Genomic DNA, 24,953 nt, shown 5'->3' on the forward strand with positions numbered 1-24,953 from the left:
GTAAAATGTATTGTAGGACATGGTGATACAGTAGTAGCAGTGGTGGTAGTAGTAGTATATTAAAAGTAGTAGCATTAGCAGTGGTAGTAGTAGCAGTAGTAATAATAATAGTAGAAGTAGTGGTGGTGGTAGTAGTATATTAACAGTAGTAGCAGTAGTAGTAATAATAAAAGTAGTGGTAGTGGTATATTAACAGTAGTAGCATTAGTAGTGGTAGTAGTAGTAGCGGTAGTAGTAGTAATAATAAAAGTAGTAGCAGTGGTGGTAGTAGTAGTATATTAACAGGAGTAGTAGTAGTAGTGGTGGTGGTGGTGGTAGTATTATATTAACAGTAGTAGCATTAGTGGTGGTGGTAGTATTATATTAACAGTAGTAGCATTAGTAGTGGTAGCAGTAGTAGTAGTAGTAGTAGTAGTAGTAGTAGTAGTAGTAGTAGTAGTAGTAGTAGTAGTAGTAGTAGTAGTAATAATAATAATAATACAATTAGTAGTGGTGGTGGTGGTGGTAGTAGTATATTAACAGTAGTAGCATTAGTAGTGGTAGTAGCAGTAGTAATAATAAAAGTAGTGGTGGTGGTGGTAGTAGTGGTAGTTGTAGTAGTATTATTATTAGTGGTAGTAGTAGTAGTGGTGGTGGTGGTGGTAGTATTATATTAACAGTAGTAGCATTAGTAGTAGTAGTAGTAATAATAAAAAAATTGTAGTAGTGGTGGTGGTAGTACTATATTAACAGTAGTAAATGTAATGTAAATGCAGTAGCATTAGTAGCAGTAGTAATAATAAAAGTAGTAGTGGTAGTAGTAGCTCTGGATAAGAGCGTCTGCTAAATGACTAAAATGTAAATGTAGTAGTAGTAGTAGTAGTAGTAGTAGTAGTAGTAGTAGTAGTAGTAGTAGTAGTGGTAGTAATTGAGTTTCAGACACATTGGTTCATATTTGGTCATTTTAAAACTATGAAAAAGGATCAAACGATGAATACCTAATCTGAACACACCTCACCACATCATTTACCTGCCTTGGACAACAGGCTCCATAGACAGTATGTAGATATGAGAGTAGTGTAACTGTCACCGGTTATTCAAATAGATTCACAGAAAACAACAGTTTCTTCCTCAGCTGTCAGTATCGACATCCAAGAGAGCCCACAAAAAGAGTTAAATTATGAAATGATTATTATAAAACATTATTTGATGATATATGATGTTATATATTATATTAGGAATATAGAAATAATGTATTATCTGCTGTCTCTCTTTAACCATCTATCATGAATGATACTTAACTGACAGATAATGTTATATCTCTATATAATTACAGCTAGCTAGAATCCTACCTACTGTAAATTCTACAGGCCATGTTTGAATGAGCATGACAAGTCAACTGTCTTGGCTCTGCCTTTAGAGATTGGCATCAGTAATACAGTTCAATGACAGGGTTGATAGTTTACAACATATTCAAATGAAGTTCTAGTTTACAACATATTCAAATGAAGTTCTAGTTTACAATATATTCAAATGAAGTTCTACTTTACAACATATTCAAATGAAGTTCTAGTTTACAACATATTCAAATGAAGTTCTAGTTTACAACATATTCATATGAAGTTCTACTTTACCACATATTCAAATGGAGCCCAGAGGTAAATAGGAACTGAATATTCGTTTTTTACTGCACCTCAACACCCCTTACTCAGCATTCTCCTGGGACGTGTGTGTGTGCATGTTGTTTGCATAACATCCTGTGTATTCCGTAACAGTTGTGTTTGTGTACTACTAGTGTGTGTGTGGTTGAGTGCGTGTGAGTGTTTGTGGGATTTTCATGAGTGAGCATGTGTGATGTTAAGGGACTTCTTCCTCTTCTGGTCTCCACTCTGAGAGAGGACAGAGTAGTGATGATGTCTGGTGAAATCGTCTACTCCGATGTTACATTCACTCGGCATCAGAACCAAGATGCTGGAGCAGAAAGTGAAGTTTCTAAAGGTGAGTCCCTCCTCCTCTTTATTCTCTCTCATTTATATCGTTATATTAGTTTTCAAACATACATTTACAATACAACATTTCATCACCTTGGGGGGCGAGGGTTGAGATGTCATAATTCAACAAGGAGTTAGTAACAGAAGAATAGACTGTTATTCATTAACTGGTTATAGTTATAGTGATGATGTTTTACTGTATGGTTGTTTCACAAATAATAACTGTGTAAACCCTGGGGCTATAAGGAAAAGAAGGCATATTTTGGTTGGGATCAATATGAGCATTTCTGAAGTGTGTTTGTAACAGTACTTGATGATAAATATGAATTAGTACTATATGTTTAACATCTGGTATTGTGTGAGACACTAGGCATTTCTTTTAGAATGTACTATAGCATAATTATGTATAGTGAAATGTTTTAGTTTTATTAATTACTTTCAGACATTTCCTTTTGAATATATTCCATTGTCACGAACAGAAGAGGACCCAAGAGCGCAAGTTCAAATTCAGAGTTCTTTATTCAAGGTTACAGGCGGGAAGAGGAGTCCCAGGGGTGTCAGGGGTCTTTCAGGGTCCTCCTGTGGGTACCTGTGCTCCGGGGGTCACCAAATGTCCGGGGGTGTCCAGTCCAAGTGCTTAGTGTGTGTGTTCCCCAGTGATGGAGCGGCGTATCGGGCTGAGGGGTGGTGAAACGTCTGGGCACGCTCCTCTGGTGGTCGGAGACCTGGGGGAAACACACACACAACAGCAATTTGAATGGCAGGCAGAAGTACAGATCAGGGCTGGGCAAATATCGTGGTGAGAGACAGAAGGCAGAAACGAGTTACCGGAGGGGCTGAAGATCGGAGAGTAGTCGAGGTCCAGAAGGCAGGTTGGGATAGACGGGGCAGTAGAACAAGGAGGCAGTCAAGAAAGGATCGGTATCACAAACAGGAGTCAGAGCGCAGACAGGCAGGTTACTGGTCCGGGTTTGAAGACGATCTGACAGGGCTTGGCTGAAAAACAGGGCTTGATATACTGGGAGAGGTAGTGGGGAAATGCAGTTCAGCTGGCAGAGTAATTAGAACAGAGTGAGGCAAGGTGAGGATGGTGAGTGGGAAATGCAGTGCAGCTGGCCAGGTAACAAGAGCAGAGCAGGGCAGGTGGAGCTAGTTAGGCTGAGTAGAGAGAGGGAGGTGAGCAGAGTGGAAGATAATTGAATGCAATTAATGTTGCTACCAGGGAGAGAGAGTGCTCATGACAGGACCCCCCTCCAAGGGACGGCCCCAGAAGTCCCAAGAACAACATCATGCCGGGAGGGTGGAGGGGAGCAGGCGGCGGGTCAGAACTCCTCCGAGCGGTCCGAGTGAATCTCCTCATCCTCAGAAGGAGCTGGAGGGTCACGGTCGGGGAGACAGGACAGGCACTGAGACAGGAGCAGGGCGGGCCGGACGGCTAGGAACCCCTCTTGGACGGCCCCTACGGATTGCAGGCTGATCAGGATGTAGTCGGTGGAAGTCAGTGATAAGGGTCCGGTCCACTATCCTCCTGGCCGGGATCCAGGTCCTCTCCTCTGGACCATATCCCTCCCAATCAACGAGGTACTGGAGACCCCTACCCCTTCGCCTAGAGCGGAGCAGCCGCCGGACGGTGAAGACAGGACCGCCATCTACGAGGCGCGGAGGAGGTGGCGCCGGAGCTGCAGGGACCAGGGGACTCTCATGGACCGGCTTGACCTTGGAGACGTGGAAGGTGGGGTGGACCCGCATGGAAGCGGGCAACTGAAGTCGGACCGCCGTTGGACTGATGACTTTCTGCACAGGAAAAGGACCAATGAAGCGAGGGGCCAGCTTTCGTGATACAACCCGCAGCGGCAGATCCCGGGCAGACAGCCAGACCTTCTGACCAACCCGGTAAGTAGGTGCTGGGGTCCTCCGTCGGTTGGCACCGACGGCGTAGCTGGTTCCAGACTTCAGGAGCACAGTGCGAGCCTGGGCCCAAGTGCGGCGGCAGCGGCGGGCATACGCAAGAGCAGACGGACAGGTGGCATCCGCCTCCTGGCTGGCAAACAGTGGAGGTTGATACCCGTAGACACACTGAAAGGGGGAGAGCCCGGTGGAGGAACTGGTGAGTGAATTATGGGCATATTCCACCCAGAGCAGGTGTTGAGCCCAGGCCCGGGGATTTTGGGAAGCCACACACCTCAGTGCCTTCTCCAGCTCCTGGTTCATGCGTTCAGTCTGGCCGTTTGACTGCGGGTGGAATCCAGACGATAGGCTGGCGGTGGCCCCAAGGAGATGACAGAACTCCTTCCAAAAGGTTGCTGAGAATTGCGGGCCCCGGTCTGACACTATATCCTGGGGTAGGCCATGGATACGAAACACATGTTCCAGGACCACCTGGGAGGTCTCTTTAGCAGAGGGTAGTTTGGGAAGGGGGCACGAAGTGGGTCATCTTACTAAAGCGGTCAACAATGGTAAGGATGACTGTGTGTCCGTCAGAGGGCGGAAGGCCCGTAACAAAGTCCAGTGAAACGTGGGACCAGGGCCTCTTGGGTATGAGTAGGGGTTGCAGCAACCCAGCAGGAGGCTGGTTGGGAGTCTTGTTTCGGTTACAAGTGGGACAAGCTCGGATGAATTCTCGGACATCCCGTCTCATCCCCCGCCACCAGAACCGCTGGCGGACCAGATGAAGGGTGCGAGTGATGCCGGGATGACAGGCCAGACGGGATTCGTGCCCCCACTGAATCACAGGTGACCTGAGATTTGCTGGAACAAACAGACGGTTGGGGGGCGCTGGTGCTTGGACCTGGCTGGTCCCGAAGAGCCTCCATGACCTGCTTCTCGATCTCCCAGGTGAGGGCCGCTACGACCAAGTGGCTGGGAAGAATGGGAGCTGTCGTGGCGGTGGTCTCGTCCTTCTGAAACATCCGGGAAAGAGCATCAGGTTTGATGTTGCGAGATCCCGGGCGGTAGGAGAGCGTGAAATTGAAGCGCGTAAAGAACAGAGACCACCGCTGTTGACGGGAGTTCAGCCTCCTGGCTGTTTGGATATACTCCAGGTTCTTGTGGTCTGTCCACACTACGAATGGTTCCTTTGACCCCTCTAACCAGTGCCGCCATTCTTCAAGGGCGAGCTTGACAGCCAACAGCTCGCGGTTCCCAATGTCGTAGTTGCATTCGGCAGGGGTTAGCCGACGGGAGTAGAAGGCACAGGGGTGCATCTTGCCATCCTCAGCTGCTCTTTGAGAAAGCACTGCACCCACTCCCACGTCCGAAGCATCTACCTCCACCACAAACTGCCTTGCTGCATCTGGCATCTGGAGGATGGGAGCAGAAGTGAAACATGTCTTGAGGATATTGAAGGCCTTATCAGCAGCTGATGTCCATTGGTACGGTTGTTTAGTGCTGGTTAGCGCCGTGAGGGGTGCAGCCACTGTGCTATAGTTTCTGATGAATCTCCTATAAAAGTTGGCAAAGCCCAGGAACTGTTGCAACTTCTTCCGAGACTCAGGAACTGGCCAGGAAGTGACAGCCGACACCTTCGTGAGATCCATCTGAATGCTGCCCTCGGTCACCACATACCCCAGGAATGAAACGGTCTTGGCATGGAACTCGCACTTCTCTGCCTTCACGAAAAGAGAGTTCTCCAGCAGGCGGCGCAGGACCAACCGGACGTGGTGCGTGTGTTCTGACAGAGTCTTTGAGAATATTAAAATATCGTCAAGGTACACAAATACGAACGTATTTAGCATGTCCCTGAGGATATCATTCACTAGGGCTTGAAAAACTGCTGGGGCATTGGTGAGGCCGAAGGGCATGACGAGATATTCATAGTGGCCGGTTGGTGTGTTGAACGCTGTCTTCCATTCGTCTCCCTCCCTCATCCGCACCAGATGGTAGGCATTGCGAAGGTCCAGCTTAGTGAATACAGTGGCTCCCTGCAGCAGTTCGAAGGCAGACGAAAGTAAGGGCAGTGGGTAGCGATTCTTAACCGTGATGTCGTTCAGACCCCGGTAATCTATGCATGGACGAAGAGAACCGTCCTTCTTGCCGACAAAGAAGAATCCCGGCTCCTGCGGGGAAGACGACGGTCTAATTATCCCGGAGGCAAGAGAGTCATTAATGTAGTCCTCCATGGCCTTTCTTTCCGGGGCTGACAGTGAATACAGACGACCCTTGGGAGGTGCTGTGCCAGGCAGGAGATCAATCGCGCAGTCATAGGGTCTGTGTGGGGGGTAGAGATGTCGCCTTGGATTTGTTGAACACCTCTTTCAGGCTGTGGTAACAGGCCGGAACATTGGATATGTCGGAGGTAGCGCTAGATCCTTCCCGGTGAACGGGCAGGGTGGCCCCCTTAAACAGGTCTGGTGACAACTCCTTCCCCACTCACGGACTGTTCCTGTCTCCCAGTCGATGTGGGGGTTGTGCTGACGGAGCCACGGGTATCCAAGAATGAGTGGTTGGCCAGGTGAGTGTAGGAGGTGAAACTGGATGGACTCCTGGTGGTTTCCTGACAGCAGGATTGTCACAGGGGCGGAGATATGAGTGACAGTGCCAAGATGATGCCCATCCAGGGCTCGTGCAGGAATGGGTTGTGTCAGTTGATGATGGTTCACGCCCAGTTGCTGTGCAAGCTCAGGGTCCATGATGTTTGCTTCGGCTCCGGAATCCACAAGGGCGGCCAATGTATGAGTCTTGTCAGAAAGCTGAAGGCGGAGATGAAGCAGGGTCTTTCGGATGGAGGGAGACTGAAGGCTTGTTGAGCTCACCCGGATCTCCCCTACACCTGGTGAGCTGCGGCTTTTGCCGGACAAGTAGCGACACGGTGATTCTCGCCACCACAGTAGAGGCAAAGGTTGGAGCTTAGACGGCGCCGACGCTCCTCGGGAGTCAGAGAGGCACGGCCAATCTCCATGGGCTCAGGCTGATTGAGTTGGCTATGGGACTTGACAGGCAGGGGCTGGACAGAAGCGGTATCGACCCGAGTACGGATGGCAGGTTGACTGAGACGGCCCTTCTCCCTCCTCCGGGTCTGTATACGGCGGTCAATGCGAACGGCAAGGTCAATGGCGGCATCAAGCGTTGAGGGCGGGTCATGGGAAACAAGCTCGTCCTTGATATAGTCCGCCAGGCTATGGAGGAAGGCTTGCACCAGTGCCTCTGGGTTAAACGAGCTTTGACTGGCCAGGGTACGAAAGTCAATGGAGAAGTCTGCCACTGTCCGATTGCCCTGACGGATGGTGAGCAGAGCTTGTGACGCTTCGGCTGTTGGCGAGCCTAGGTCAAAGACCTTTAACATCTCCTCCTCAAAGGCACTGAAGGAGGCACAGGCTGGGGTTTGCCGGTCGAATTCCGCCGTTCCCCACAACCGAGCTCGACCGGTGAGATGTGTGATGACATACCCCACCTTGGCTCCTCTGTTGAGAAAGTCCTGGGCTGTAGTGCAAACTGGATTCGGCAGCTGCTCAAGAATGGTCTTACTTGCTTCTGGTTGCCATCAAAACGTTCCGGGTTCCCAATCCTTGGTTCAGGAGCGTGGGGATCTGGTGGCAGCACTGCCGGGCCTGCAGCATTGGGACCTCCAGCGGAGGGATGAAGGAGTATCGGTGGTACAGGAACAAAAGGACCAGGGGGTGCAGGTGGAGTAGCCGGGCTTGAGAGTAGTTGCAGGGCTTGGGCTAGCTGTTGTTGCTGCAGTTGGAACTGTTGTTGCTGCTGGTTGAATAGCTGGAGAAGGGAAGCGATGTCGCCAGCCATCCGATTTATGTCTCCCTCAGAGCGTTCCAGTCGCTGTAGGGCAGTCCTCTCTGGCTCTTCCTCCATCGTGGTCAGGGGAGTGCGCTGGGTCCATGATGGTCAGATCGTTCTGTCACGAACAGAAGAGGACCCAAGAGCGCAAGTTCAAATTCAGAGTTCTTTATTCAAGGTTACAGGCGGGAAGAGGAGTCCCAGGGGTGTCAGGGGTCTTTCAGGGTCCTCCTGTGGGTACCTGTGCTCCGGGGGTCACCAAATGTCCGGGGGTGTCCAGTCCAAGTGCTTAGTGTGTGTGTTCCCCAGTGATGGAGCGGCGTATCGGGCTGAGGGTGGTGAAACGTCTGGGCACGCTCCTCTGGTGGTCGGAGACCTGGGGGAACACACACACACAACAGCAATTTGAATGGCAGGCAGAAGTACAGATCAGGGCTGGGCAAATATCGTGGTGAGAGACAGAAGGCAGAAACGAGTTACCGGAGGGGCTGAAGATCGGAGAGTAGTCGAGGTCCAGAAGGCAGGTTGGGATAGACGGGGCAGTAGAACAAGGAGGCAGTCAAGAAAGGATCGGTATCACAAACAGGAGTCAGAGCGCAGACAGGCAGGTTACTGGTCCGGGTTTGAAGACGATCTGACAGGGCTTGGCTGAAAAACAGGGCTTGATATACTGGGAGAGGTAGTGGGGAAATGCAGTTCAGCTGGCAGAGTAATTAGAACAGAGTGAGGCAAGGTGAGGATGGTGAGTGGGAAATGCAGTGCAGCTGGCCAGGTAACAAGAGCAGAGCAGGGCAGGTGGAGCTAGTTAGGCTGAGTAGAGAGAGGGAGGTGAGCAGAGTGGAAGATAATTGAATGCAATTAATGTTGCTACCAGGGAGAGAGAGTGCTCATGACATCCATAGGGCCTCAATAATTGTTCTCCATATAGAATCCTGTTTTGAAGGATATATCCAGTATTAGTACAATGTAAAGGGCATGAGAAGATGACAGTTCCATGTAAAGTAGTTGTTATTCGTCACACTCTGGACATGTCTGTTGGATTTCACACTGTGAACCAACTTCCAGACAGACATACAGACAGAAAGACACCATCAACCTGTAACATTTGGTTCATGGCCAAAAGGGTTTCCTCATTTCTCTTGACAATAAGTTAGCTTTTCTTCAGATATGCTTAATTAGAATATTAGATTGGTTAGTTACCCTAACAGTTAATGAAATGGTTTGCATGTTGGACCTTCCAGTCAAGGGACTCTGACCTAGTACAGCTCAAAGGAAAGAATGTTGGGATAGTGGATTGTAAGAGAGGAACTAGAATGGGACATTTCTAATAGGTGGTAATCACCATGTTGGTTTTAGTGAAATAATGTAATCACGCAATAGAGACAAAAGAAGGAACTCCATCTCTTACTTAATCTTACTGTAACCATAGGAACAGTGGAAGGTGATGAGGATGTCACATACTCTGAGGTCAGAAGACCAGGAGGTAGAGCTAGAGAGCAGGAGGATCCTGGGAAAGGTGAGGTGTGTGTGTGTTACAGTTAGCTAAGGGTTACATTAAGTACCCCTTATTTAACCTTATGACCTTATAACGTCTGACCCCCACTCCTTTTCCAGGAAGTGAACCTGGCACTAGTGACCCCTCTCCCTCAGTGGGGTCAAAGGCTGCAATCCCTGAGGGAGGGTCTAGGAGTGTTCCCGTGGTGACCCTAGTGTGTCTCTGTGTTCTACTGCTGGGCCTGGCTATCACTCTGGGAGTCCTCTGTGAGTATAGAACCATTTTACTGAACCCTGACCCTTTTACAATTCTGAACCCTTTTACACTACTGAACCCTTTTACACTACTGAACCCTTTTACAATACTGAACCCTTTTACACTACTGAACCCGTTTACACTACTGAACCCTTTTACACTACTGAACCCTTTTACACTACGTATCCACCATAGTTGCTGGCCTGGAACTCTGCTGAAAAGGACAATGTGCAGAGAAAATATCCAAGCCAGCCCAGACCAGTACATTTCCTGTCGGTACGATAGTCTGAAACAGAAGAGAAAAACAACTACCCTCCATCTTGTCTCCTTGTCTCTGTTCCAGATGCTTCCAACATGACTAGTCTTCATGCTGAGGAAGCTCGCTTTAACCAGATGAAAGAGAATCTAACAGGTGAGAATATCAATGATCAAGAGCTCTTTACCATTATAAACTTCTTATATAAATTTGGAGAGAATCCTTCATATAAATAATTAAGATCCTGGTTCGATAACGGGCTGTGTCTCAGCTGGCCGCAACCGGGAGCCCCATGAGGCGACGTACAATTGGCCCAGCTTCGTCCGGGTTAGGGGAGGGTTTGACCGGCCGGATCGTCCTTGTCCCATCGCGCTCCAGCGACTCCTGTGGCGGGCCCGGCGCATGCACGCTGACACAGTCGCCAGGTGTACAGTGTTTCCTCCGACACATTGGTGTGGCTGGCTTCCGGGTTAAGCATGCATTGTGTCAAGAAGCAGTGCGGCTTGGCAGGGTTATGTTTCGGAGGAAGCACGGCTCTCGACCTTCGCCTCTCCCTAGTCCGTACGGGAGTTGCAGTGATGGGACAAAACTGTAACTACCAATTGGATATGACGAAATTGGGGAGAAAACTGGGTAAAAAATAAATACAAAATTAAGATGAATTTGTCAATGGGGGACTGGCTAAGATTAAAATACTGCTGTTTCACTTTAATAGATAAATAAAATATGATTTAATTTTAATATGAATATGGTTAGATAATAGGTCATTCTAGCTTGGACAAGGTTTACTTTCTTACTTTATTGTTAGATATGTAAATAAATGAATGTTATTCATCCGTATTATTTGCTCTTTCATAACAGGGAAACTGCATGAACTGCAAGACAACTATAAGTGACTGCAGAATGAGAGCCACAACATAACAGGTAGGTAGTCTAGAGCAGGACTCTACTGACATGGGACTGACTAGCTGCTGTTCTCCTATTCATATCACAATATTGTCACAACATATCTGTAATTATTGAAGTGCTTTTAAAGGCTGGTCATGACACACATTAACACCATCATCCCAGACAGCCTAGACCCACACCAATTCACATACACTACAGATCCACAGATGAAGCAATCTCAATTGCACTTCACACTGCCCTCTCCCACCTGGACAAGATGTGAAATAACTATGTGAGAATGCTGTACATAGACTACAGCTCAGCGTTCAACACCATAGTCCCCTCCAATATCATTACCAAGCTAAGGACCCTGGGACTGAACACCTCCCTCTGCAACTGGATCCTGGACTTCCTGACAGGCCGGCCCCAGGTGGTGAGGGTAGGCAACAACACCTCCACCACGCTGACCCTCAACACGGGGGCCCCTCAGGGGTGTGTGCTTAGTCCCCTCCTGTACTCCCTGTTCACCCACGACTGACCCACATTCACATACACTACATACACACACACACACAAAAATAACACACACACGCAGACCGACACAACAAAAACAAACATACATACAAATTACACACACACACTTTTATACTCATAATTTGCTGCTGCTGCTACTCTGTTCTTCATTTTACTCGTTTTATTATCTATCCTGATGCCTAGTCACTTTACCCTGCCTTCATGTACATATCTACCTCAAATACCTCAGCATATTGATCTGATACTGGTACTCCCTGTATATAGCTCCATTCTTTTGTATTTTATTTTATTCCTCTTGTGTTACTATTTTGTTTTTATTTTAAACTCTGCATTTTAGGGAAGGGCTCATATGCAAGAATTTCACGGTAAAGTCTACACCAGTTGTATTCGGCGCATGTGACAAATAACACTTGATTTGATTTGACATACTAATGTAAAAGGGGAAGTTGAACCCAATTTAACTAAAACTTCTCATTTCAATACAAAGTTCCATGTTATCAAGATTAGGATTACATTTACACTGCAGTAGTATTGCTTCCCAAAAACATGTTTCAATATTGTATATGCTATCATTGTACTGAATATGACAAAGGACATGGGTTTTTCTTGACCAGGGAAATGTCCTGGCCCTAATGGAAATTTAGTCATATGAGTGTGGTGAAGTGCATTGGAAAGTAATTTTATACTTCAAATGTTTTGTTTGCCAACTACATACCTTTGTATTATGGCCTTAATTCAACAGAAGTACACTGTCTTCCAATTTGATGTAAATCTCTTCTGTTGTTAGTCCAGAAAGAGTTGTTATCCTCAGGTCTTCGAGACTGTGAGGCCAACCTGACTAGGGTCAAAGATCTCCTGCCAACCATCCAAGGTCAGTTCAATCCACCCTATGTACTGTGGTTGTGACTAGATGGATTACAGCTACAAATGAGATTACCATACAAATAAGAATGGAATCATGGATTCATGGAATATAATCTGTCAGCTTCCTGCTTCCCCTGTTTGTCTCCTGGCCTCTAGAGGTCAGCTGTGTTCCCCTTTGCCTTAGTTTTTCCTCATGTGTCCTAATTAGCTTATCTATGTCACCTGTGCCTTGTTTCCCCTTGAGTATTTTAGCTGTGTGTTTTCCCCTTGTTTCTCACTTGGTTATTGCGTCCTGTCTATGTGTCTCCTGCTTTGTCCCACCGTGTCAGTCCTAGTAAGTGATTCGAAGTTATCTTTAGTTAGTTTTTCTCCCCTCGTGGAGTTGTTTTGTTTTGCCTCCTGTTTTGGAACATTAAATCTACTTGCCTGGAGTATTGCCTTGGGTGTTTCATTTGGGTCCTACAACATCTCCTCTGTGGCTAAGGGGTAGTACCCCCAGCTCTACACATTTGAGACCGGAGTTCTAGCCCGGCTTGTGACAGAATAACCAAGTCAATCATGGACCCAGAAACACTCAGTTCCCAGGACCTGTTGGCGGTGATCAGTCGACATGAGGCTTCTTTCCAGCGCCATGAAGCCGTTCTCAGCCGACAAGAGGAGCTGATGGCTAGACATTCTCAACTCCTGGCCGAAATGATGAGTTCCCTTCACCAGCTTTTTGAACGCCTCCTTGGTCCTCCCCCTTCCCCCCGGTCACCTCCCAGTGACGACAGGCCTTCTCGGTTGGCGGAGCCCCGACTACCACCTCCCAAGCCCTTTTCTGGGGATCCAAGCTCTTGCCAGGGTTTTCTCACCCAATGCTCCCTCACCTTCGAGCTCCAACCCTCAAGTTTTCCCACAGACCGTTCCAAGATTGCCTACCTCATTACCCTTCTTTCAGACAAAGGCGCTCGCCTGGGCCTCTGCGGTGTGGCAGTCCCAGGAGGCCTGTTGTGACTCCCTCGCTGCATTTGTAGAAGAGTTCAAGCGGGTGTTCGATCATCCTGTCAGTGGGCGGGAGGCTTCCAGGTGCCTACTGTCTCTCCGTCAGGGCCCCGAAGCACGGCAGATTTTGCCATTGAGTTCCGAACCATAGCAGCAAGGAGCGGATGGAATGATGAAGCGCTGAGGGTCTGCTTTCAGGGAGGGTTATCTGAGCCCCTTCAAGATGAGTTAGCCACCCGTGAACCAGCTGAAGATCTCGAGTCCCTCATAGCCTTGGCCATCCGCCTGGACAATCGTCTAAGAGAGCGGAGAACGGCTCGCCGTCAGGTGTCTCAGTCCCAAGTTCCTCTGAGCAGCTCTGTTTCTCCTGTTTGGACTCCGTCATTCAGAGCTGCCCGGCTCCTGAACTGCCCCAGGATTCCCCGGAGAGCATGCAGTTAGGCCGTTCCAGGCTTTCTTCCAACGAAAGGGAACGTCGCATGAGGGAGCGTCGGTGCCTCTACTGCGGGGTTGCCGGCCACTTCCGCTCCACTTGCCCCCGAGCTTGGAAACGCCTGTCCCCGCCCAGCTACAGGAGGGTTGTGATGGGGAAAATTAGAGCTCCTCCTGCTAACGCGGTCCTAGCTATTCCAGCCACTCTGTCCTGGGAGGGCCACCAGCATCGGGTCCAGGCTATGATCGATTCCGGTGCCGCAGGTGATTTTATGGATGTAACCTTGGCTAAGGAACTTAAGATCCCTACCCAACTACTTCCTCAACCCCAGGCAGTTACAGCCTTAGATGGCAGACCTCTGGAACCAGGAAAAGTTACTGAGGCGACTCAATCCCTGCGACTTACCATCTCTCAACACCAGCAGGAGGAGACCTTCTATCTCATTGACTCTCCCGAGTATCCTATTATCCTGGGTCACCCTTGGCTATGCAGACATAATCCCCAGATCGACTGGCCTACTGGCACCATTCTTAGCTGGGGTCCCACTTGCCAACTCACCTGCATGCTTCAGAGTTCCTCAGCCCCTAGTACCCAGTTTCAAGAGTCTGTTGACGTCTCCCGTGTCCCCAGTGTTTACCATCGGTTCAAGGCAGTGTTCAGCAAGGCCCGGGCTACTGCCTTACCGCCTCATCGCACTTATGACTGTGCCATTGATCTACTCCCTGGGTGCTGCCCTCCTAGAGGTCGGATCTTTTCCTTGTCCTCCCCGAGCACGCAGCTATGGACACCTACATTAAGGAGTCCTTGGCAGCCGGCCTCATCTATGCCTCTACTTCCCCTGCTGGGGCGGGCTTCTTTTTTGTTGAAAAGAAAGACGGGGGTCTGAGGCCTTGTATTGATTACCGGGGACTCAACAAGATCACGGTTCGGAATCGATACCCTCTTCCTCTCATGGCCACTGCTTTTGAGCTGCTTCAAGGGGCTTCCATTTTTACTAAGCTGGATCTCCGCAATGCTTACCATCTCGTGCGGATCCGGCCAGGAGACGAATGGAAGACGGCGTTCAACACGCCCACGGGACACTATGAATATCGGGTGATGCCGTTCGGGCTCACCAATGCCCCCGCAGTATTCCAAGCCCTGATTAATGATGTTCTCCGGGATATGCTTAATCTGTTCGTCTTCGTGTACCTGGACGATATCCTCATCTTCTCGAGGTCACTGAAGGAACATGAGGGGCATGTTAGCCGGGTTCTCCAGAGGCTCCTTGACAATCACCTCTACGTTAAGCCTGAGAAGTGTGAATTTCATGTTTCTCAGACTCAGTTTCTCGGGTTTATTGTCACTCCCGGGCACCTAGAGATGGATCCCAAGAAGGTCAAGGCGGTCCACGATTGGCCCACACCTGCCACGGTCAAGGAGGTTCAACGGTTCATTGGCTTTTCTAACTTCTATCGGAAGTTCATCAAGAATTTCAGCTCGGTGGTAGGCCCCTTGACGACGCTTACCAAGGGAGGAGGGACCAAGATTCACTGGGGTCCGGAAGCAGCAGGGGCCTTCGAGGATCTCAAGCGCCGCTTCACTTCTGCTCCGATTCTGGTGACCCCTGACCCAGAGAGACCTTTCGTGGTGGAGGTGGACGCCTCAGAGGTGGGGGTGGGAGCCGTCCTGTCACAGAGGGGTGCGGATGGGAGATTACACCCTTGTGCCTTCATGTCTCGCCGCCTGTCTGAGGCCGAGCGCAACTACCACGTGGGGGATCTAGAGTTGCTTGCGGTAAAACTGGCCTTGGAAGAGTGGCGCCATTGGCTTGAGGGGGCTCAGCACCCTTTCCAGGTTCTCACAGACCACAAGAACCTGGAATATCTCCAACAGGCTAAGCGGATGAACCCTCGGCAAGCACGATGGTCCCTTTTCTTTAATCGATTCCAGTTCCTCCTGACTTACCGACCTGGCACCAAGAACGTCAAGCCGGATGCTCTGTCTCGAGTCTATTCTCCCGAGGTACAAGAGAAGCCCTTGGCATCGATTATTCCGAGGTCTAGGATCGTCGCACCTCTTCAGTGGGAACTAGAAAGAGGGGTACGAGAAGCTCTTGCCCATGAGCCCGATCCAGGCGGTGGTCCTGCCGGTCGCCTGTACGTTCCTCTCTCGGTTCGGGCCCGCGTCTTGCAGTGGGGTCATGAGTCGCCCTTGACATGCCATCCTGGCAGTGCTCGCACACTGGAGTTCCTCCGACGGCGGTTTTGGTGGCCGTCCATCAAGAAGGACGTGCAGGTCTATGTTGAGGCCTGCCCTGTGTGCAACCAGGGAAAGTCGACACGCCAGCGACCCCAGGGACTGCTCCATCCCTTACCTGTTCCTCGAAGGCCATGGTCACACCTTTCTCTGGACTTTGTTACGGGACTTCCTCTATCCCAGGGCAACACCGTCATCCTTGTGGTGGTAGACCGTTTCTCTAAGGCTGCCCGGTTTATTCCCCTGCCCAAGCTGCCCTCGGCTAAGGAGACTGCTGAGCTCCTCATGAACCATGTCTTCCGGATATTTGGCATTCCCCTGGACGTGGTCTCTGACCGAGGTCCCCAATTCTCGTCCCGGTTTTGGGGGCCTTCTGCAGGCTTATTGGGGCCACAGCCAGCCTATCGTCAGGATTCCATCCAGAGTCTAATGGCCAAACGGAACGGATTAATCAGGATCTGGAGACCATCCTGCGGTGTATGGCGGCCAGTAATCCCACGTCTTGGGCCACCTATATCATTTGGGCTGAATATGCCCACAACACCCTCCAGTCCTCAGCCACCGGATTGTCCCCCTTCGAATGCCAGTTCGGTTACAACCCTCCATTATTTCCAGAGGAAGAGGCGCAAGTTGGTGTTCCCTCGGCCCAGCGCTTTGTCCAACGCTGTAGGCGGACCTGGAAGAAGGCCAGGTGTACCCTCCTTCGGACCTCCCAGAGATACCAAAGTCAGGCTAATCGCCACCGCCGGACGGCCCCTAGTTTCCGAGCTGGTCAGAGAGTTTGGTTGGCCACTAAGAACTTGCCCCTCCGGGTCGAATCCAAGAAGCTTTCCCAGAGATACATCGGCCCTTTCCGCATTTCTAGAAAGGTTAACCCTGTGTCGTATCGTTTAGTTCTGCCTCGCTCCCTTAGAGTTAACCCCACTTTCCATGTTTCACTCCTTAAACCTGTCTTGTCTTCTCCTTTTGCCCCCCCACACAGACCCCCGCCACCTCCCAGGATCATAGACGGCCAGCCAGCCTACACAGTCCGCCGGATACTGGACTCCCGGAGGGTCCAGAACTCTCTGCAGTATCTGGTGGATTGGGAGGGCTACGGGCCAGAGGAGCGCTCCTGGGTTCCAGCCAGGGACATCCTGGACCCAGGGTTGATCCGAGATTTTCGCACCCTGGGGCCAGGGTGTTCTGGAAGGAACGTCAGGAGTCGTTCCTAGAGGAGGGGGTCCTGTCAGCTTCCTGCTTCCCCTGTTTGTCTCCTGGCCTCTAGAGGTCAGCTGTGTTCCCCTTTGCCTTAGTTTTTCCTCATGTGTCCTAATTAGCTTATCTATGTCACCTGTGCCTTGTTTCCCCTTGAGTATTTTAGCTGTGTGTTTTCCCCTTGTTTCTCACTTGGTTATTGCGTCCTGTCTATGTGTCTCCTGCTTTGTCCCACCGTGTCAGTCCTAGTAAGTGATTCGAAGTTATCTTTAGTTTGTTTTTCTCCCCTCGTGGAGTTGTTTTGTTTTGCCTCCTGTTTTGGAACATTAAATCTACTTGCCTGGAGTATTGCCTTGGGTGTTTCATTTGGGTCCTACAACATCTCCTCTGTGGCTAAGGGGTAGTACCCCCAGCTCTACACATTTGAGACCGGAGTTCTAGCCCGGCTTGTGACAATAATCATTCTTATTTCTATGGATTTACCATTGAACTACTGCGAGAGTTTGGACTTAAGTTTTGAAGCCAGATAACGAGTCGGATATCACTTTTTGTTGCTATGGCGATAGCTAGCTAGAGGCTAGCTAGAGGTAGGGCAGCAATGTGCAGATAGCTGGTGGTCAATAGCTACAGAGTATCAATTTGAAAAGACCACATTTAGGATGCATTGGCATTTTGCAGGACAAATTGGCTAGGTTATATTGTATCTGTGCACTGGCAATTTATTTGAAACGTTATAGTTTATTTCCCAACTCCACCGGAATGATAGGATGTATATTATTAAATGCATTATACACTACTGTTTACATCGATATTGATTTAGCTAGCATTGTGAAGCAGTGTCTATGCATACAAGCAACAGTTCATTGATATTTCATCAAAAATAAAGAATCGCCAGTGAAACAATTCATTTTTACTTTGAGAAAATCTAAGCGATATCCGACTCCGACTCATCATCTGGCTTCAAAACGCAAGTCCAAACTCTCGCAGTGTTCAATGGTAAATCTCGTCCGTAGCTGTGCTCAATCTAGTCACAACCATGTACTCTAACCTATGACAGAATGAGCGTGGATGTCCTATGGCCAGTAGTTCAATTATAGGATATGTGGTGGAGCTGTTCCTCAGCTTGTTACCCAGTCAGCCCAATTCTGATCTTCTTTCCCACTAATTGGTATTTTGACCATAGGAGGTTGGTGGCACCTTCATTGGGGAGGACGGGCTCAAGGTAATGGCTGGAGCGGAATTGGTGGAATGGTACCAAATACATCAAACACATGGTTTCTATGTGCTTGATCCCATTCCAATTACTCCCTTCCAGCCATTATTATGAGCGGTCCTTCCCTCAGCAGCCTCCACTGCTTTTGACCAATCAGATCAGCTCTTTTGCTGATCATTTGCCCAATTATTGTCAAAAGATCTGAAAGCTCAAAAGACCAATAATTGGGCAAAAGATCAGAATTGGGCTGACTCTGTAAACGCGGTATGTCATTGTTTCTCATTCCAGTTATGTCCTTTCTCTTTCAGGTTATCTCTCCCTTAGCCCACAACTTTTGTGCTCTCTTAAAGGGACACACACATTTAACAAGAACATCACAGGATATAGAACTGAATGTCATCAAATTTCAATTATATGTTCTCTTCTCTCTTCTAGGGAATCAGAAGGAATGTAATGCTGATAGGAAGCCATGTTCTCCTGGCTGGGAGTTCTACAATGGATCATGTTACTACTTCTCTAAAGACAAACTGACCTGGGAACAGAGTCAGTACGCCTGCATCCGCGATGGAGGACACCTGGTCGTCATAGAGAGTAGTCAGGAGCAGGTAAGGTTGGAGTTGCAATAATTAATTGCTAAGACTCTCACATAAAGTGCAGACTTCAAGTTAGGATACAGCCTTCTTTTAGTGTCTCTCTGTGCTTTGCATGTCTGTCTCCATTGGTTGACTTTAGTGGAAAGCAGATGGGGCTCTCGCTCTTCAAGTTAAAAATATACTTTATTTAGAATAGTATAAAAAAATAAACGTTCAGCCATCAAGGCTTTCATCAGGATGAGAACCATTGGTCCATTGGTTGATTAACGTGTGGTTTCCTCCATAGGAGTTTATAAAACAGAGAGTGGAAACACTGGGAATTGATCATTATGAACACAGCCCCTGGATAGGACTGACAGATGAGAAGCAAGAGGAAGTCTGTGTCTGGATGGACAATACAACTCTTAATGAGAACATCAAGTAAGGATGTTTTTAAGGCATACAGTCGTGGTCAAAAGTTTTGAGAATGACAAGTATTTGTCTTCACAAAGTTTGCTGCTTCAATGTTTTTAGATATTTGTCAGATGTTACTATGGTATATTGAAGTATAATTACAAGCATTCCATAAGTGTCAAAGGCTTTTATTACATTAAGTTTATTCAAAGTCAATATTTGCAGTGTTGACCCTTCTTTTTCAAGACCTCTGCAATCCGCCCTGGCATGCTGTCAATTAACTTCTGGGCCACATCCTGACTGATGGCAGCCCATTCTTGCATAATCAATGCTTGGAGTTTGTGGGTTTTTGTTTGTCCACCCGCTCTTGAGGATTGACCACAAGTTCTCAATGGGATTAAGGTCTGGGGAGTTTCCTGGCCATGGACCCAAAATGTCTATGTTTTGTTCCCCTAGCCACTTAGTTATCACTTTTGCCTTATGGTAAGATGCTCCATCATGCCGGAAAAGGCATTGTTCGTCACCAAACTGTTCTTGTATGGTTGGGAGAAGTTGCTCTCTGAGGATGTGTTGGTACCATTCTTTATTCATGGCTGTGTTCTTAGGCAAAATTGTGAGTGAGCCCACTCCCTTGGCTGAGAAGCAACCCCACACATGAATGGTCTCAGGATGCTTTACTGTTGGCCTGACACAGGACTGATGGTAGCGCTCACCTTGTCTTCTCCGGACAAGCTTTTTTCCGGGTGCCCCAAACAATCGGAAAGGGGATTCAGAGAAAATTACTTTACCCCAGTCCTCAGCAGTCCAATCCCTGTACCTTTTGCAGAAAATCAGTCTGTCCCTGATGTGATTCTTGACACCAGGCCATCCTCCAAAAGTATTTGCCTCACTGTGCATGCAGATGCACTCACACCTGCCTGCTGCCATTCCTGAGCAAGCTCTGCACTGGTGGTGCCCCGATCCCGCAGCTGAATCAACTTTAGGAGACGGTCCTGGCGCTTGCTGGACTTTCTTGGGCACCCTGAAGCCTTCTTCACAACAATTGAACCTCTCTCCTTGAAGTTCTTGATTATCCGATAAATGGTTGATTTAGGTGCAATCTTACTAGCAGCAATATCCTTGCCTGTGAAGCCCTTTTTGTACAAAGCAATGATGACGGCATATGTTTCCTTACAGGTAACCACAGTTAACAGAGGAAAAACAATGATTTCAAGCACCACCCTCCTTTTAAAGCTTCCAGTCTGTTATTCTAACTCAATCAGCATGACAGAGTGATCTCCAGCCTTGTCCTCGTCAACACTCTCACCTGTGTTAATGAGAGAATCACTGACATGATGTCAGCTGGTCCTTTTGTGGCAGGGCTGAAATGCAGTGGAAATGTTTTTGGGGGATTAAGTTCATTTTCATGGCAAAGAGGGACTTTGCAATTAATTGCAATTCATCTGATCACTCTTCATAACATTCTGGAGTATATGCAAATTGCCATCATAAAAACTGAGGTAGCAGACTTTGTGAAAATGTATATTTGTGTAATTCTCATCTTTTGACCACGACTGTACATTTGCACACATCTACACACACAAGTAAGCACGCATGCTCACACAAACATACACACACAAAGACAACTCAGCTGTACACTAAAAAGCAAAACATTGTATACATAGTTCTGTTGTGGCCAAATATATTGGCACTCTTGCACTTTTATTAAATCATTCCCTATTTCTTCTCAAATAAGTTGAAATAGAAAATAACTTTTTATATCCACACATTTCTATTGGTTTTTCAACATTGTAGAACCAATTACATTTTTGTAAACTTAAGCAACTTTTTACTGTAAATTTGGTCCAGTCTTTAGCATCAATCTGCTCTAATTCTTCAATGTTAGAGGGGTGCCCTCCACCAACTGCTGTTTTCAGATCTCACCATTGATTTGGGCTGTGATTCAGATCTGGACTCATCCCTGCCCACTCCAGAACAGTCCAGTGTTTCTTCTTGAACCGTTCCTGGGTGCTTTTTGATGTGTGTTTGGGGTTGTTGTCCTGCTGGAGGACCCACAACCTTCAATGGAGACAGTTTTTGGACACTGGGTTTAACACTGGACTCCAATCTGCTGATTTCATGATGTCTTGCGCACGTTCAAGACCCCCAGTACTAGAGGTAGCAAAGCAACCCCACAGCATTATCAAACCTCCCCATGTTTGATTGTAGGGATGGTGTTCTTTTAATTGAATGCTTAATTTGGTCATCGGTAAACACAGTGCTGATCTGTATTTCCAAAGAAATCAAATTTTGTTTGTTTGTGGCCAGTGAAGAGTCCAGATCTGAATCAATTCCATAATCTATGGCGAGAGCTGAAAACAGCAGTTGGTGGAGGGCACCCCTCAAACATTGAAGAATTAGAGCAGTTTGCTGCTGAAAATTGGGCCAAATTGCCAGTAGAAAGGTTCAGAAAGTTCATTGACGGCTACAGGAAACATTTGTCGGGAGTTATCTTGGCCAAAAGCTCTGCTACCAAGTACTAGCTCCAGGGTGCTAATCATTTTGTCCATGCCATTTGTCTTTATTTTCTAAATATATATGTTTTCCTTCTGCTGGGACATACTGTTGTCACACCCTGGCTCTGGGACTCTATATGTTGAGCCAGGGTGTGTTCATTCTATGTGTTCATTTTCTATGTTGGGTATTCTAGGTTGTGTATTCTATGTTGGCCAGAGTGGCTCCCAATCAGAGGCAATGAGTGTCAGCTGTTGTGGGTTGTCTCTGATTGGGAGCCATATTTAAACTGTATGTTTTCCCTTGGGTGTTGTGGGTTTTTGTTCCGTGTTGGTTGATTTATGTAACCAGGGACGTCTCGTTTCGTTTTTGTTGTTTTGATCGTGTGATCATCATTCAATAAATATAAATATGTTCACCTTCAACGCTGCGCATTGGTCTCTCCATGACGAACGTGACAGAAGAAACCACCTAAACCAGAACCGCCGCCGAGGACAGAAAAACCCACCTCAAAAGGACCAAGCAGCGTGTCCAGGAGCAGGCAGACTGGACATGGGAGGAGGCGCCAGGAAAGGAGATGGAGAGGCTGGCGATGGCCCAGGTGGGCAAATCGTGGTCCTGGGAGGACATGCTCAGGGGCAAGGGACCTTGGGGTAGGATCAAGGCCCTGGCGAGAGAGGAGCAGCGGCGTCAGCAGGGCCATCGTCGGACGGACGAGAGGCACCCCCAATAATTTTTTAGGGGGGGGCACACGGCATGGGCGACTGGGCAGCAGGAGGCTGCCACAGGGCGAAATAGGAGACGAGGAGAGAAGGCCACCGGGTTACGGGAGCCATTGGCGAGAGGAGGGAAGGAAGTTGTAGAGGCACGGCGAGAGGTACTGAGGTGTATTGCCAGTCCGGTCCGGCCCGTTCCTGATCCCCGTTTAAAGCCAGTGGTGTGCGTTCCCAGTACGGTCCGGCCTGTTCCTGCTCCACGCACCAAGCCTACGGTGTGCGTCGCCAGCCCAGTCCGGCCTGTCCCTGCTCCACGCACCAAGCCTACGGTGTGCGTCGCCAGCCCTGCCCGGCCTGTTCCTGCTCCACGCACCAAGCCTACGGTGTGCGTCGCCAGCCCTGTCCGGCCTGTCCCTGCTCCACGCACCAAGCCTACGGTGTGCGTCGACAGCCCAGCCCGGCCTGTCCCTGCTCCACGCACCAAACCTACTGTGTGCGTCGCCAGCCCAGCCCGGCCTGTCCCTGCTCCACGCACCAAACCTACGGTGTGCGTCGCCAGCCCTGTCCGGCCTGTCCCTGCTCCACGCAGCAAGCCTACGGTGTGCGTCGTCAGCCCAGCCCGGCCTGTCCCTGCTCCACGCATCAAACCTACGGTGTGCGTCGCCAGCCCTGTCCGGCCTGTCCCTGCTCCACGCACCAAGCCTACGGTGTGCGTCGTCAGCCCAGCCCGGCCTGTCCCTGCTCCACGCACCAAGCCTACGGTGTGCGTCGCCAGCCTTGTCCGGCCTGTCCCTGCTCCACGCACCAAGCCTACGGTGTGCGTCGTCAGCCCAGCCCGGCCTGTCCCTGCTCCACGCACCAAGCCTACGGGGTGCGTCGTCAGCCCAGTCCGGCCTGTCCCTGCTCCACGCACCAAGCCTACGGTGTGCGTCGTCAGACTGGTCCAGCCCGTTCCTGCCACTCGCACCAAGCCAGGGGTGCGAGTCGTCAGCCTGGTCCAGCCCGTTCGGCCACTCGCACCAAGCCAGGGTGCGAGTCGTCAGCCTGGTTCAGCCCGTTCCTGCTACTCGCACCAAGCCCGGGGTGCGAAGTCGTCAGCCTGGTAAGACCGGTCAGCTGCTCCACAACGGAGCGTAAGCAATCCGCTCCGTCAATGTCCAGTCCAGATCCAGCCAGCGGGGTCAGACCGGACCAGGGGCGCTACGGGGGAATTATGGAAGGGTGGTGGTCAAGCCCGGAGCCGGAGCCGCCTCCGAGGAGGAATGCCCACCCAGCCCTCCCCTGTTTGGGGTTTTGTTAAGGCGCGGTCGCAGTCCGCGCCTTTAGGGGGGGGTACTGTCACACCCTGGCTCTGGGACTCTATATGTTGAGCGATGGTGTGTTCATTCTATGTGTTCATTTTCTATGTTGGGTATTCTAGGTTGTGTATTCTATGTTGGCCAGAGTGGCTCCCAATCAGAGGCAACGAGTGTCAGCTGTTGTGGGTTGTCTCTGATTGGGAGCCATATTTAAACTGTATGTTTTCCCTTGGGTGTTGTGGGTTTTTGTTCCGTGTCGGTATTGTTAACCGTGGACTTCACGAGTCGTGTTTTGTTTTGGTACACTTTAATTAAATAAAGTCATGTTTGTTTCACACGCTGCGCCTTGGTCTACTCACTCCTACGACGATCGTGACAACTGTATGGAGTAATGGTTTCCCTTCTCCCTTTTCTAGGTACTGAGACTCCAACGAACCAAATAACCGTGGGCCTAAAGGTGAAATAGAAAACTGTGTCCCAATTGGTCAACACTGTTACAGAGATAACAATTGTTGGTTTGACTTTCCATGTGCCAAACCATCTAACAGAATCTGTGAGAGTCGTTCAGTCTGTGAAAGTCAGGCAGCCTCTCCATAGTATTGCAAAATGTAGTGTATTGAATGAGTAACCAGCACAATACACCTCATTGTTGGGTAGTATGTAGGACCAGTTGCCTAGACACAGATTAAACCTAGTCCTGGACTATGAAGCATATTCAATGGCGATTCCCCATTTAGTGTTTTTAGTCCAGGACTAGGTTTAATCTGTGTCCAGGAAACCGAGCCATAATGTATCATTTGGGTTAATGCAGAGTACTAGCTTCAGAGCTTTTTGTTTGTCTGAATTTGTGGGTTTTACACACCAGCCAAGCTTCTGGGAGAGCATGATTGTTACCTTTTGATTAGTTCCTCCACATAGCCAGCTGGATGTGACAGATCCTGCTAAATTGAAATGAACTTTTCTATTCATATTTGTAAATATGCTTTCTCATGTAACATTTTAAATTTTTGTCATTTAAAAGACGCTCTTATCCAGAGTGACTTACAGTTAGTGCATTTTAGTAAATAATTAAGATATACAGTAGTATTAGAGAAATTATTATTATAAAGATGTTATATACTGGTTTAGCCTGTATGGTTTAGGATGCATGGTTTAGCCTGTATGGTTTAGCCTGCATGGTTTAGCCTGTATGGTTTAGCCTGTATGGTTTGGCCTGTTATCTCAACCTTCTTTCCAGGAAAATGTAACTCGTTTGTTGGAGATGGGTTCTAACAATGGGATTCATTAATTCAGCTGTTTTTATAGATGTATTTGTATGTGTATGTCTAATAGATGGAATTAGACATGGATTAATAAATAAATAAACATTTCATGATCTATATGTTTTATGTTCACATTTTTCT

The 24,953-nt window shown here is 48.7% G+C and overlaps 1 protein-coding gene across 1 annotated transcript; it reads left to right on the forward strand.

Moving 5' to 3' along the window:
* The first annotated feature begins 11,477 nt into the window (after positions 1-11,477).
* LOC123483847 (CD209 antigen-like protein D) lies at positions 11,478-24,591 on the forward strand. Its single transcript, XM_045213803.1, has 5 exons — positions 11,478-11,493; positions 11,916-11,999; positions 18,493-18,662; positions 18,937-19,070; positions 23,967-24,591. The coding sequence occupies exons 1-5, from the start codon at positions 11,478-11,480 to the stop codon at positions 23,971-23,973; spliced, it is 411 nt and encodes a 136-aa protein (XP_045069738.1). The 3' UTR covers positions 23,974-24,591.
* The last annotated feature ends 362 nt before the right edge of the window (positions 24,592-24,953 follow it).

Source organism: Coregonus clupeaformis, unplaced genomic scaffold (genome assembly GCF_020615455.1).
Source record: "Coregonus clupeaformis isolate EN_2021a unplaced genomic scaffold, ASM2061545v1 scaf0156, whole genome shotgun sequence".
In the NCBI taxonomy this organism is placed as follows: Eukaryota; Metazoa; Chordata; class Actinopteri; order Salmoniformes; family Salmonidae; genus Coregonus; species Coregonus clupeaformis.